The sequence below is a fragment of the Oncorhynchus mykiss genome, chromosome 21 (assembly GCF_013265735.2).
Source record: "Oncorhynchus mykiss isolate Arlee chromosome 21, USDA_OmykA_1.1, whole genome shotgun sequence".
NCBI classification, from domain to species: domain Eukaryota; kingdom Metazoa; phylum Chordata; class Actinopteri; order Salmoniformes; family Salmonidae; genus Oncorhynchus; species Oncorhynchus mykiss.
This window is the reverse complement of record NC_048585.1, coordinates 8,518,024-8,534,043: the sequence shown is the minus strand read 5'-3', so window position 1 is coordinate 8,534,043 and position 16,020 is coordinate 8,518,024. Positions and strand designations below refer to the sequence as shown.

General features: G+C 45.6%; 1 protein-coding gene across 1 annotated transcript; it reads right to left on the bottom strand.

Moving 5' to 3' along the window:
- Positions 1–1,233: 1,233 nt before the first annotated feature.
- On the bottom strand, positions 1,234–9,088 carry LOC118942854 (uncharacterized protein C11orf98 homolog). Its single transcript, XM_036956764.1, has 4 exons — positions 8,971–9,088; positions 8,478–8,602; positions 5,122–5,219; positions 1,234–2,316 (listed from the first exon to the last, which is right to left on the bottom strand). The coding sequence occupies exons 1-4, from the start codon at positions 9,016–9,018 to the stop codon at positions 2,189–2,191; spliced, it is 399 nt and encodes a 132-aa protein (XP_036812659.1). The 5' UTR covers positions 9,019–9,088; the 3' UTR covers positions 1,234–2,188.
- Positions 9,089–16,020: the final 6,932 nt, after the last annotated feature.

The window sequence follows — 16,020 nt, the reverse complement described above, 5'->3', positions numbered from 1 at the left end:
CTTGGTTTACATACAGGTCACCTTGGTTTACATACAGGTATGAAGGGAGGCTGTAGTCATTGGGTTCGATCCCATATGGTATCTGTCCGACGGGCCTCAGGGAACAGGTCACCTTGGTTTACATACAGGTCACCTTGGTTTACATACAGGTATGAAGGGAGGCTGTAGTCATTGGGTTCGATCCCATATGGTATCTGTCCGACGGGCCTCAGGGAACAGGTCACCTTGGTTTACATACAGGTCACCTTGGTTTACATACAGGTATGAAGGGAGGCTGTAGTCATTGGGTTCGATCCCATATGGTATCTGTCCGACGGGCCTCAGGGAACAGGTCACCTTGGTTTACATACAGGTCACCTTGGTTTACATACAGGTATGAAGGGAGGCTGTAGTCATTGGGTTCGATCCCATATGGTATCTGTCCGACGGGCCTCAGGGAACAGGTCACCTTGGTTTACATACAGGTCACCTTGGTTTACATACAGGTATGAAGGGAGGCTGTAGTCATTGGGTTCGATCCCATATGGTATCTGTCCGACGGGCCTCAGGGAACAGGTCACCTTGGTTTACATACAGGTCACCTTGGTTTACATACAGGTATGAAGGGAGGCTGTAGTCATTGGGTTCGATCCCATATGGTATCTGTCCGACGGGCCTCAGGGAACAGGTCACCTTGGTTTACATACAGGTCACCTTGGTTTACATACAGGTATGAAGGGAGGCTGTAGTCATTGGGTTCGATCCCATATGGTATCTGTCCGACGGGCCTCAGGGAACAGGTCACCTTGGTTTACATACAGGTCACCTTGGTTTACATACAGGTATGAAGGGAGGCTGTAGTCATTGGGTTCGATCCCATATGGTATCTGTCCGACGGGCCTCAGGGAACAGGTCACCTTGGTTTACATACAGGTCACCTTGGTTTACATACAGGTATGAAGGGAGGCTGTAGTCATTGGGTTCGATCCCATATGGTATCTGTCCGACGGGCCTCAGGGAACAGGTCACCTTGGTTTACATACAGGTCACCTTGGTTTACATACAGGTATGAAGGGAGGCTGTAGTCATTGGGTTCGATCCCATATGGTATCTGTCCGACGGGCCTCAGGGAACAGGGAGCCATTTGGGAAGCATACATAACTTCCACCATGGTTGAACAAGGCCACTGACTCCAGATCAGATTCCACATTCATTCCTCCTTTGTAGTTGGGAGGAAAAAAAACAATTCACCCATTCTGTCTGTTTTTTATTTTATTTAAACTAGGCAAGTCAGTTAAGAACAAATTCTTATTTACAATGACGGCATTCAGATACACAAACACAAGGCTCTCTGGCTCAGGATCAGGCCTCCCCTGTCCATGTAATCATATTCATTAGGTCTAAAAGGCTAAAACTGATCCAGGATCAGGCCTCCCCTGTCCATGTAATCATATTCATTAGGTCTAAAAGGCTAAAACTGATCCAGGATCAGCTCCCCCGTCCATGTAATCATATTCATTAGGTCTAAAAGGCTAAAACTGATCCAGGATCAGCCTCCCCTGTCCATGTAATCATATTCATTAGGTCTAAAAGGCTAAAACTGATCCAGGATCAGGCCTCCCCTGTCCATGTAATCATATTCATTAGGTCTAAAAGGCTAAAACTGATCCAGGATCAGCCTCCCCTGTCCATGTAATCATATTCATTAGGTCTAAAAGGCTAAAACTGATCCAGGATCAGCTCCCCCGTCCATGTAATCATATTCATTAGGTCTAAAAGGCTAAAACTGATCCAGGATCAGCTCCCCCGTCCATGTAATCATATTCATTAGGTCTAAAAGGCTAAAACTGATCCAGGATCAGGCCCCGTCCATAAAATCATATTCATATATATGGAGCCTGGTCTGAATATGGAGCCTGGTCTGAATGTGGGGCCCGGTCTGAATGTGGGGCCCGGTCTGAATGTGGGGCCCGGTCTGAATGTGGGGCCCGGTCTGAATGTGGGGCCCGGTCTGAATGTGGGGCCCGGTCTGAATGTGGGGCCCGGTCTGAATGTGGGGCCCGGTCTGAATGTGGGGCCCGGTCTGAATGTGGGGCCCGGTCTGAATGTGGAGCCCGGTCTGAATGTGGGGCCCGGTCTGAATGTGGGGCCCGGTCTGAATGTGGGGCCCGGTCTGGCCTTGGCATGGGGCCAACAGAACATCCTCTTCTCATTCCATATCTGCCATGTCCACATCCCCCTGGGACACACCCCCTTTCTGGCGTCTGGCTGCCGCTGCCTTTGGTGCTGCCTTCTTTGGTGCTGCTGCCACCTTCGTCTTGTTTGTTGCTGCCTCAACTAAGGAGGGAGAGAGAGAGACAGACCTCAGATGATACACACAGAGAGAGATATATATAGGCTATACACACAGGCCAGTTTATTAGGTACACTATCCCGTTCACCTAAAGGAGAAGAATGGTGCCAGGTTATTAGGTACACTATCCCGTTCACCTAAAGGAGAAGAATGGTGCCAGGTTATTAGGTACACTACCCCGTTCACCTAAAGGAGAAGAATGGTGCCAGTTTATTAGGTACACTACCCCGTTCCCCTAAAGGATAAGAATGGTGCCAGCTAACAGGCCAGGTTATTAGGTACACTACCCCGTTCACCTAAAGGAGAAGAATGGTGCCAGGTTATTAGGTACACTACCCCGTTCACCTAAAGGAGAAGAATGGTGCCAGCTAACAGGCCAGGTTATTAGGTACACTACCTCGTTCACATAAAGGAGAAGAATGGTGCCAGTTTATTAGGTACACTACCCCGTTCCCCTAAAGGATAAGAATGGTGCCAGCTAACAGGCCAGGTTATTAGGTACACTACCCCGTTCCCCTAAAGGATAAGAATGGTGCCAGGTTATTAGGTACACTACCCCGTTCCCCTAAAGGAGAAGAATGGTGCCAGTTTATTAGGTACACTACCCCGTTCCCCTAAAGGATAAGAATGGTGCCAGCTAACAGGCCAGGTTATTAGGTACACTACCCCGTTCCCCTAAAGGATAAGAATGGTGCCAGGTTATTAGGTACACTACCCCGTTCCCCTAAAGGATAATAATGGTGCCAGCTAACAGGCCAGGTTATTAGGTACACTACCCTGTTCCCCTAAAGGAGAAGAATGGTGCCAGCTAACAGGCCAGGTTATTAGGTACACTACCCCGTTCCCCTAAAGGAGAAGAATGGTGCCAGTTTATTAGGTACACTACCCCGTTCCCCTAAAGGATAAGAATGGTGCCAGCTAACAGGCCAGGTTATTAGGTACACTACCCCGTTCCCCTAAAGGATAAGAATGGTGCCAGGTTATTAGGTACACTACCCCGTTCCCCTAAAGGATAAGAATGGTGCCAGCTAACAGGCCAGGTTATTAGGTACACTACCCCGTTCACCTAAAGGATAAGAATGGTGCCAGGTTATTAGGTACACTACCCCGTTCCCCTAAAGGATAATAATGGTGCCAGCTAACAGGCCAGGCCACAAACAGACAAATACAGGCGCAGTACAACAGCGCTGTGCAGAACAGCCTCCCAGAACACACAACTCGTCAGTCCTCGTGGCGGACGGGCGACAGCAAGACAAGAAGAAACGGGCCCAGTGGGACACGCCATCACCGACACTGGACAACTGAGGGGTGGAAACACCGGCTGGTTCCTATCAGCTAAAGACAAGAAGAAACGGGCCCCAGTGGGACACGCCATCACCAACACTGGACAACTGAGGGGTGGAAACACCGTCTGGTTCCTATCAGCTAAAGACAAGAAGAAACGTCCCCAGTGGGACACGCCATCACCAACACTGGACAACTGGGGGGTGGAAACACCGTCTGGTTCCGCACGAAGGTGTACCTAATAAAATGGCCATTTAATGGTTCCAAACATTAGGAACACCTCCCTTTGTCCTCAGAACAGCCTCAATACGTCGGGCATGGTCTCTTCATATGCTGATTAATGCGTGCATGGCCGTCTACACGGACTGGACTGAACAGTCAGAACAACGAGACGGTTCAGATGATGAGGTGACTAAACTCAGCTACTCTACATTATGAGGGGTGACTAAAGTCAGCTGCTCTACATTGTGAGGGGTGACTAAACTCAGCTGCTCTACATTATGAGGGGTGACTAAAGTCAGCTACTCTACATTATGAGGGGTGACTAAACTCAGCTACTCTACATTGTGAGGGGTCACTAGTCAGCTACTCTACATTATGAGGAGTGACTAAAGTCAGCTACTCTACATTATGAGGGGTGACTAAAGTCAGCTACTCTACATTGTGAGGGGTGACTAAACTCAGCTACTCTACATTGTGAGGGGTCACTAGTCAGCTACTCTACATTATGAGGAGTGACTAAAGTCAGCTACTCTACATTATGAGGGGTGACTAAACTCAGCTACTCTACATTGTGAGGGGTGACTAAAGTCAGCTACTCTACATTGTGAGGGGTGACTAAAGTCAGCTACTCTACATTATGAGGGGTGACTAAAGTCAGCTACTCTACATTGTGAGGGGTGACTATAAAGTCAGCTACTCTACATTGTGAGGGGTGACTAAAGTCAGCTACTCTACATTGTGAGGGGTGACTAAAGTCAGCTACTCTACATTGTGAGGGGTGACTAAAGTCAGCTACTCTACATTGTGAGGGGTGACTAAAGTCAGCTACTCTACATTGTGAGGGGTGACTAAAGTCAGCTACTCTACATTGTGAGGGGTGACTAAACTCAGCTACTCTACATTATGAGGGGTGACTAAACTCAGCTACTCTACATTATGAGGGGTGACTAAACTCAGCTGCTCTACATTGTGAGGGGTGACTAAAGTCAGCTACTCTACATTGTGAGGGGTGACTAAAGTCAGCTACTCTACATTATGAGGGGTGACTAAAGTCAGCTACTCTACATTATGAGGGGTGACTAAAGTCAGCTACTCTACATTGTGAGGGGTGACTAAAGTCAGCTACTCTACATTATGAGGGGTGACTAAAGTCAGCTACTCTACATTATGATTGACAGGTGGAGAGTTTATCCTTTCTGAAGTGGATACGAGAGCACATGACAACTCAGAGGAAATGTGACTCAACAACCCAGTTTAAAACTGTATAGTTATTCACTTCTTACCTTCCATAGCGGCCTTCTCTGCTTTCATGTGTTGCAGCTGTTTGAGCAGCTTGCGTTTCTTCTTCCCAGACAGAGTGATGTTGGCTCTGGGGCTGGAGCTGAGCAGAGACGACAAACAACAACAACACTTTCAGACTACAGAGTGATGTTGGCTCTGGGGCTGGAGCTGAGCAGGGACGACAAACAACAACAACAACAACAACATCAGACTACAGAGTGATGTTGGCTCTGGGGCTGGAGCTGAGCAGAGACGACAAACAACAACAACACTTTCAGACTACAGAGTGATGTTGGCTCTGGGGCTGGAGCTGAGCAGGGACGACAAACAACAACAACAACACTTTCAGACTACAGAGTGATGTTGGCTCTGGGGCTGGAGCTGAGCAGGGACGACAAACAACAACAACACTTTCAGACTACAGAGTGATGTTGGCTCTGGGGCTGGAGCTGAGCAGGGACGACAAACAACAACATCACTTTCAGACTACAGAGTGATGTTGGCTCTGGGGCTGGAGCTGAGCAGGGACGACAAACAACAACAACATCACTTTCAGACTACAGAGTGATGTTGGCTCTGGGGCTGGAGCTGAGCAGGGACGACAAACAACAACAACATCACTTTCAGACTACAGAGTGATGTTGGCTCTGGGGCTGGAGCTGAGCAGGGACGACAAACAACAACAACAACATCAGACTACAGAGTGATGTTGGCTCTGGGGCTGGAGCTGAGCAGGGACGACAAACAACAACAACAACATCAGACTACAGAGTGATGTTGGCTCTGGGGCTGGAGCTGAGCAGGGACGACAAACAACAACAACAACATCAGACTACAGAGTGATGTTGGCTCTGGGGCTGGAGCTGAGCAGAGACGACAAACAACAACAACAACATCAGACTACAGAGTGATGTTGGCTCTGGGGCTGGAGCTGAGCAGGGACGACAAACAACAACAACAACACTTTCAGACTACAGAGTGATGTTGGCTCTGGGGCTGGAGCTGAGCAGGGACGACAAACAACAACAACAACATCAGACTACAGAGTGATGTTGGCTCTGGGGCTGGAGCTGAGCAGGGACGACAAACAACAACAACAACATCAGACTACAGAGTGATGTTGGCTCTGGGGCTGGAGCTGAGCAGAGACGACAAACAACAACAACAACATCAGACTACAGAGTGATGTTGGCTCTGGGGCTGGAGCTGAGCAGGGACGACAAACAACAACAACAACACTTTCAGACTACAGAGTGATGTTGGCTCTGGGGCTGGAGCTGAGCAGGGACGACAAACAACAACAACAACATCAGACTACAGAGTGATGTTGGCTCTGGAGCTGAGCAGGGACGACAAAACAACAACAACATCACTTTCAGACTACAGAGTGATGTTGGCTCTGGGGCTGGAGCTGAGCAGGGACGACAATCAACAACAACATCACTTTCAGACTACAGAGTGATGTTGGCTCTGGGGCTGGAGCTGAGCAGGGACGACAAACAACAACAACACTTTCAGACTACAGAGTGATGTTGGCTCTGGGGCTGGAGCTGAGCAGGGACGACAATCAACAACAACAACATCACTTTCAGACTACAGAGTGATGTTGGCTCTGGGGCTGGAGCTGAGCAGGGACGACAATCAACAACAACACTTTCAGACTACAGAGTGATGTTGGCTCTGGGGCTGGAGCTGAGCAGGGACGACAAACAACAACAACAACACTTTCAGACTACAGAGTGATGTTGGCTCTGGGGCTGGAGCTGAGCAGGGACGACAAACAACAACAACAACAACATCAGACTACAGAGTGATGTTGGCTCTGGGGCTGGAGCTGAGCAGGGACGACAAACAACAACAACAACAACATCAGACTACAGAGTGATGTTGGCTCTGGGGCTGAGCAGAGACAACAATCATCAACAACATCACCTTCAGACTACAGAGTGATGTTGGCTCTGGGGCTGAGCAGGGACGACAAACAACAACACTTCACCTGGTCAGGATCCTGGACAACAACAACATCACCTTCAGACTACAGAGTGATGTTGGCTCTGGGGCTGGAGCTGAGCAGGGACGACAATCAACAACAACAACATCACTTTCAGACTACAGAGTGATGTTGGCTCTGGGGCTGGAGCTGAGCAGGGACGACAATCAACAACAACATCACTTTCAGACTACAGAGTGATGTTGGCTCTGGGGCTGAGCAGAGACGACAATCATCAACAACATCACCTTCAGACTACAGAGTGATGTTGGCTCTGGGGCTGGAGCTGAGCAGGGACGACAAACAACAACACTTCACCTGGTCAGGATCCTGGACAACAACAACAACACTACACCTGGTCAGGATCCTGGACAACAACAACAACACTACACCTGGTCAGGATCCTGGACAACAACACTACACCTGGTCAGGATCCTGGACAACAACAACAACACTACACCTGGTCAGGATCCTGGACAACAACAACAACACTACACCTGGTCAGGATCCTGGACAACAACAACAACACTACACCTGGTCAGGTTCCTGGACAACAACAACACCAGGATCCTGGACAACAACAACACCTGGTCAGGATCCTGGACAACCACATTCAGAATACAGGCCCATTGGTCAGGCAGTTTGCTCATGCTTGTTGTTCTCCATCTTTGTTGGTTAATCTACCCATAAATATACATATATATATTTATGAACATTTGAACATCTTGGCCATGTTCTGTTATAATCTCCACCCGGCACAGCCAGAAGAGGACTGGCCATCCCACATATGCTCTCTCTAATTCTCTCTTTCTTTCTCTCTCTCGGAGGACCTGAGCCCTAGGACCATGCCCCAGGAATACCTGACATGATGACTCCTTGCTGTCCCCAGTCCACCTGACTGTGCTGCTGCTCCAGTTTCAACTATTCTGCCTTATTATTATTCGACCATGCTGGTCATTTATGAACATTTGAACATCTTGACCATGTTTTGTTATAATCTCCACCCGGCACAGCCAGAAGAGGACTGGCCACCCCACATAGCCTGGTTCCTCTCTAGGTTTCTTCCTAGGTTTTGGCCTTTCTAGGGAGTTTTTCCTAGCCACCGTGCTTCTTCACCTGCATTGCTTGCTGTTTGGGGTTTTAGGCTGGGTTTCTGTACAGCACTTTGAGATATCAGCTGATGTACGAAGGGCTATATAAATAAAATAAATTTGATATACCCCTGTTTTATTATATCTATGACCAAACCACCAAGTACATTTGTCTCTGCCCGGTCTCATGAGTCTTCAAGCATCCCCTAGGGGTACCCCTGGTTAACAACCACTGGCTTACAGTATGAAGTACAAACAGTATGGAAACAGGACCTACTTTCTCTTCCTGAGATGGTGGATGGTGGTGAGTCCTTCGTCCACCACAGCTCCCACCTTGATGTGTCTCCTCCTCTTCTCACGGGTCAGATTCCTCCGCCGCTTATAGAGCTTCTTGCCAAGCTCCTGACGAACATACATCACAACATGAGGCAGCAAAGCTTTCTAGGGGTTTAGCTAGCTGGTAACACATAACGTAGACAGTATTGATGCACATCTTAATTAAATGTTACATTTTTGGTGCAGTGTTACTAGAAATAACAACGTTGTAGCTAGCTTACATTGAAATGTGTCATAACGAAATAACGCCATGTGATCTAACTGCAGCTTAGCTAGTTAGCCGTTTTGCTAACACGAACTTCTTGATGTCATTTTACCTTCAGCAACATTAAACGAGCTGTCTTTCTGGTTCTAGGTTATGATGAAGTAACCTTTCTACATCTCGTACTGGTGTAAATATCAAAATAAAGTTAGTTGTTATACGTGTAACTTACTGTTTTGGGTCTGTTGATCTTTCCACCCGGTGTTCCAGTCTTCCCCATGCTTTCTGCTGTAATATGAGAGGCGTTAGGAGAGTTCCGGGCTAACTTCTCATTGGCTGGAAGAGACCACTTTCTCCCATTTTCATTGGCTGGAACGTTTCTTCCTCTTCTTCTTCTTCCAAAACAATGCTGAGGTTTAACGGGCGGGATGGCATCCAATAAATGTTGCATTACTGCCACCTACTAGGCTGGAGTAAATCAACAACAACAACAACAAAGAATACAGCAAACACCCTACCATCTAACACTACACTCACAACAAGTATTAATAAATACCATACTATTTAAACCTATTTAGTCCTACTTCAGGCCAACCTGAAAGGATGGGCCACCAACACTGAACCCACCCTGTAACTCTCCTCTATTGTCTGATACTTACGTTTTATCCCTGCAGTACAGTTGATAACCATTACTATAAATGCTATAAATCCAATCTTAATGTGTAGCATTGGGGAAAGAACATGTATTTTATCTTTATTTAACTAGGCAAGTCAGTTAAGAACAAATTCTTATTTTCAATGACGGCCTAGGAACAGTGGGTTAACTGCCTGTTCAGGGGTAGAACGACAGACTTGTACCTTGTCAGCTCAGGGATATGAACTTGCAACCTTTCTAGTTACTAGTCCAACGCACTAACCACTAGGCTACCCTGCCACCCCAGTAGAGGAAGATGGTTCAAGGTGGAGGGATCCTGAGAGGAGTGGTGTGACTAGTAGATTTGTTGGTTTATCCCTCTGTTCTGGTACAGATCTACTAGTCACACCACTCCTCTCAGGATCCCTCCACTTTGAACCATCTTCCTCTGCTTTCTTCACTGCCTCAGCATAGGTCAACTTCTGCACTACTCTAACCCTGGAAACATCATCCTGCCTCTTTCGCACGGCACATTTCCGATCCCCAGCCCCATGAGCACCCCTACAATTAACATACCTTTTCTTTCCCCAATGCTACACATTCCTTTATCTCATGCCCTTCTACACACTTCTCACATCTAGGAATCTCCCTTCTACACACTTCTCACATCTAGGAATCTCCCTTCTGCACACTTCTCACATCTAGGAATCTCCCTTCTGCACACTTCTCACATCTAGGAACCTCCCTTCTACACACTTCTCACATCTAGGAACCTCCCTTCTGCACACTTCTCACATCTAGGAATCTCCCTTCTACACACTTCTCACATCTAGGAACCTCCCTTCTACACACTTCTCATATCTAGCAATCTCCCTTCTACACACTTCTCACATCTAGGAACCTCCCTTCTACACACTTCTCACATCTAGGAACCTCCCTTCTACACACTTCTCATATCTAGGAATCTCCCTTCTACACACTTCTCACATCTAGGAACCTCCCTTCTACACACTTCTCACATCTAGGAACCTCCCTTCTACACACTTCTCACATCTAGGAACCTCCCTTCTACACACTTCTCACATCTAGAACCTCCCTTCTACACACTTCTGACATCTAGGAACCTCCCTTCTACACACTTCTCATATCTAGGAATCTCCCTTCTACACACTTCTCACATCTAGGAACCTCCCTTCTACACACTTCTCACATCTAGGAACCTCCCTTCTACACACTTCTCACATCTAGGAACCTCCCTTCTAAACACTTCTCACATCTAGAACCTCCCTTCTACACACTTCTGACATCTAGGAACCTCCCTTCTACACACTTCTCACATCTAGGAACCTCCCTTCTACACACTTCTCACATCTAGGAACCTCCCTTCTACACACTTCTCACATCTAGAACCTCCCTTCTACACACTTCTGACATCTAGGAACCTCCCTTCTACACACTTCTCACATCTAGGAACCTCCCTTCTACACACTGCTGCCACATAGGAACCTCCCTTCTAAACACTTCTCACATCTAGGAACCTCCCTTCTACACACTTCGGCTGTGTTGTATCCGCTGTCGTGTTGGAAATAAACCGCCTTAGTGATGTTAATGCTTTATACTGTGGAGTTTGTCTATAAGAACGGAAGAGAACTCACTTCCTTTAACCGGGGATGAAACAGGAACCTCAGTGAGTCACAACGGGTAAATTAAGGTTGAGTTGGTTTACAATTAAGTCAACAAATCCTGCCCCCTATTGCCAAACTCCAACTGCAAATCGCCTCTCACTTCCGGAGGCGGTGAAAAAGATTCCCAACTGTATGCAAATCACCAGCTGGGCGATGACCAATCACATCGAGTGGTTGCCATGACGAAGTCTTTGCTAGGTATAGCGCCGCCATATCTCAGCTCACTGGTCACCATAGCAATACCTACCAGTAGCACGCGCTCCAGCAGGTATATTTCACTGGCCACCCCCAAAGCCAACACCTCCTTTGGCCGCCTTTCCTTCCAGTTCTCTGCTCCAATGACTGGACGAATTGCAAAAATCACTGAAACTGGAGACTAATATCACCCTCACTAACTTTAAGCACCAGCTGTCAGAGCAGCTAACCGATTGCTGCAGCTGTACACAGCCCATCTGTAAACAGCCCATCCAACCAACTAACTACCTCATCCCCATATCTGGTTTTGTTTTTCTGCTCTTATGTACACCAGTATTTCTACTTCCACATCATCATCAGCTCATCTATCACTCCAGTGTTTAATCTGCTAAATTGTAATTACTTTACTTCTATGGCCTATTTATGGCCTTACCTCCTCACGCCATTTGCACACACTGTATATAGTCTTTCTTTTTTTTCTATTGTGTTATTGACTGTACGCTTGTTTATTCCATGTGTAACTCTGTGTTGTTGTTTGTGTCGCACTGCTTTGCTTTATCTTGGCCAGGTCGCAGTTGTAAATGAGAACTTGTTCTCAACTGGCCTACCTGGTTAAATAAAGGTGTTCTCAACTGGCCTACCTGGTTAAATAAAGGTGTTCTCAACTGGCCTACCTGGTTGAATAAAGGTGTTTTTAACTGGCCTACCTGGTTGAATAAAGGTGAAATAAATAAAAAATAAATGTAGCCAATCTGTGTAAAAAACCCTAAAACGTTTGGTATTCATCAGTTCAGAACCTAGTTATGAACCTCAGCTGTCATAGCCAGTTGTATCAACTTCAAAACAGTCTGAATGACATTAATGAAGCCTATGGATTGAGTAGAATATAATATAACTTTGTGCCAAGGATGCAAGTCGTATATACATGTAGTTATTACCATGCATGAGATCCCCACATTGTGGCCTGTACATTTAATATATTCACTGATCATGTACTGTAGTTATTACCATGCATGAGATCCCCACATTGTAGCCGGTACATTATTCCCTGATCATGTACTGTAGTTATTACCATGCATGAGATCCCCACATTGTAGCCTGTACATTGAATATATTCACTGATCATGTACTGTAGTTATTACCATGCATGAGATCCCCACATTTAATATATTCACTGATCATGTACTGTAGTTATTACCATGCATGAGATCCCCACATTGTAGCCTGTACATTGAATATATTCACTGATCATGTACTGTAGTTATTACCATGCATGAGATCCCCACATTGTAGCCGGTACATTATTCCCTGATCATGTACTGTAGTTATTACCGTGCATGAGATCCCCACCATGCAGCCTGTACATTATTCCCTGATCATGTACTGTAGTTATTACCATGCATGAGATCCCCACATTGTAGCCGGTACATTATTCCCTGATCATGTACTGTAGTTATTACCATGCATGAGATCCCCACATTGTAGCCGGTACATTATTCCCTGATCATGTACTGTAGTTATTACCATGCATGAGATCCCCACATTGTGGCCTGTACATTTAATATATTCACTGATCATGTACTGTAGTTATTACCGTGCATGAGATCCCCACATTGTAGCCTGTACATTATTCCCTGATCATGTACTGTAGTTATTACCATGCATGAGATCCCCACATTGTAGCCTGTACATTATTCCCTGATCATGTACTGTAGTTATTACCATGCATGAGATCCCCACATTTAATATATTCACTGATCATGTACTGTAGTTATTACCATGCATGAGATCCCCACATTGTAGCCGGTACATTATTCCCTGATCATGTACTGTAGTTATTACCATGCATGAGATCCCCACATTGTAGCCGGTACATTATTCCCTGATCATGTACTGTAGTTATTACCATGCATGAGATCCCCACATTACAGCCTGTACATTATTCCCTGATCATGTACTGTAGTTATTACCGTGCATGAGATCCCCACATTTAATATATTCACTGATCATGTACTGTAGTTATTACCATGCATGAGATCCCCACATTTAATATATTCACTGATCATGTACTGTAGTTATTACCATGCATGAGATCCCCACATTGTAGCCGGTACATTATTCCCTGATCATGTACTGTAGTTATTACCGTGCATGAGATCCCCACATTTAATATATTCACTGATCATGTACTGTAGTTATTACCATGCATGAGATCCCCACATTGTAGCCGGTACATTATTCCCTGATCATGTACTGTAGTTATTACCATGCATGAGATCCCCACATTTAATATATTCACTGATCATGTACTGTAGTTATTACCATGCATGAGATCCCCACATTTAATATATTCACTGATCATGTACTGTAGTTATTACCATGCATGAGATCCCCACATTGTAGCCGGTACATTATTCCCTGATCATGTACTGTAGTTATTACCGTGCATGAGATCCCCACATTTAATATATTCACTGATCATGTACTGTAGTTATTACCATGCATGAGATCCCCACATTGTAGCCGGTACATTATTCCCTGATCATGTACTGTAGTTATTACCATGCATGAGATCCCCACATTGCAGCCTGTACATTATTCCCTGATCATGTACTGTAGTTATTACCATGCATGAGATCCCCACATTGTAGCCGGTACATTATTCCCTGATCATGTACTGTAGTTATTACCATGCATGAGATCCCCACATTGTAGCCGGTACATTATTCCCTGATCATGTACTGTAGTTATTACCATGCATGAGATCCCCACATTGTAGCCTGTACATTTAATATATTCACTGATCATGTACTGTAGTTATTACCATGCATGAGATCCCCACATTGCAGCCTGTACATTATTCACTGATCATGTACTGTAGTTATTACCGTGCATGAGATCCCCACATTTAATATATTCACTGATCATGTACTGTAGTTATTACCGTGCATGAGATCCCCACATTGTAGCCTGTACATTTAATATATTCACTGATCATGTACTGTAGTTATTACCGTGCATGAGATCCCCACATTGTAGCCGGTACATTATTCACTGATCATGTACTGTAGTTATTACCGTGCATGAGATCCCTACATTGTAGCCTGTACATTGAATATATTCACTGATCATGTACTCTACCTTGGCAAATAAAGGTGCAGTTTAGGTATGAATGTCTTTGAGATTATTTTTCACTCCAATACCAGGAGTATCAAATTTCATTCTTTGAATGATGCTGTGTCTGCATGTATGTATTATAATTATACACTAGAGTCGTTGCCAAAAGTTTTGAGAATGACACAAACATTAATTTTCACAGTCTGCTGTCTCAGTTTGTGTGATGGCAATTTGCATATACTCCAGAATGTTATGAAGAGTGATCAGATGAATTGCAATTATTTGCCAAATCCCTCTTTGCCATGCAAATGAACTGAATCCCCCCAAAAACATTTCCACTGCATTTCAGCTCTGCCACAAAAGGACCAGCTGACATCATGTCAGTGATTCTCTCGTTAACACAGGTGTGGGTGTTGACGAGGACAAGGCTGGAGATCACTCTGTCATGCTGATTGAGTTTGAATAACAGACTGGCAGCTTTAAATGGAGGGTGGTGCTTGGAATCATTATTCTTCCTCTGTCAACCATGGTTACCTGCAAGGAAACACCTGCCGTCATCATTGCTTTGCACAAAAAGGGCTTCACAGGCAAGGATATTGCTGCCAGTAAGATTGCACCTAAATCAACCATTTATCGGATCATCAAGAACTTCAAGGAGAGCGGTTCAATTGTTGTGAATAAGGCTCCAAGAAAGTCCAGCAAGCTCCAGGACCGAATAAGGCTTCGCTCTCTTAATCTAACGTATTTGTTTCAGTCGTATCAGGGCATAAAAACTACAATGTGTCTCCTGAATTAGCCTAGTGCGTATGTGCACCCAGCTACATCCTGTTCCTGAGCTCCCGGATTCCCTGGCTAAACTAGGGTCGTCTCTAGTTACCACATTCACAAAGTCAGAAGACCCGCCTACTCGACCAATCAAATGAGGGAGTGTGACGACGCGTACGCCGATTAACGGTTTGTGGGAAACGACCAATCAGACGAGGGAGCGGGATGACTCGGTATGCCACCGATTGGCAGACGAGAGCTAGAAACGGTTGACACTAGAAACAAGCATTTCTCTGCACCTGTAACAACACCTGTAGAGGATGTGTATGAGACAATACAATTGAATTAGATTTTATATCTATAGCTAGCTAACCAATCATTGTAAAATTATTTGAAAGACAAGCAAATACTTTATGGTGCAAATGTATTGATGTTTCCAGTAAACATGTGAATAGGAAATATAGCCATCAGGTGGTCAGTGATCCTTTGATTTGTAAACCAACCTCGTCTGTTTCTGGCCTCTAGGATGTGTCCCGCATCGAAGCTGGTTTGTCTGTCAACAGCCAGTCTCTCCATACAGCCAGTCCCTCCATACAGCCAGTCCCTCCATACAGCCAGTCCCTCCATACAGCCAGTCCCTCCATACAGCCAGTCCCTCCATACAGCCAGTCCCTCCATACAGCCAGTCCCTCCATACAGCCATTGGTTTTACCACTAGTGTCCGCTGCTGTCTATGCTCCTCTCCTCTGATATACATGTAGTAATTCACAATACCCACCACACGATGGCAGTGTTTCCTAACAAAGCCCGAGTTTGAGTTTGAGTTTATTTATTTTTTTACAGGGACCGTGCACATTAATCAACGTTTCAGTAAAAGTGCTGGTTT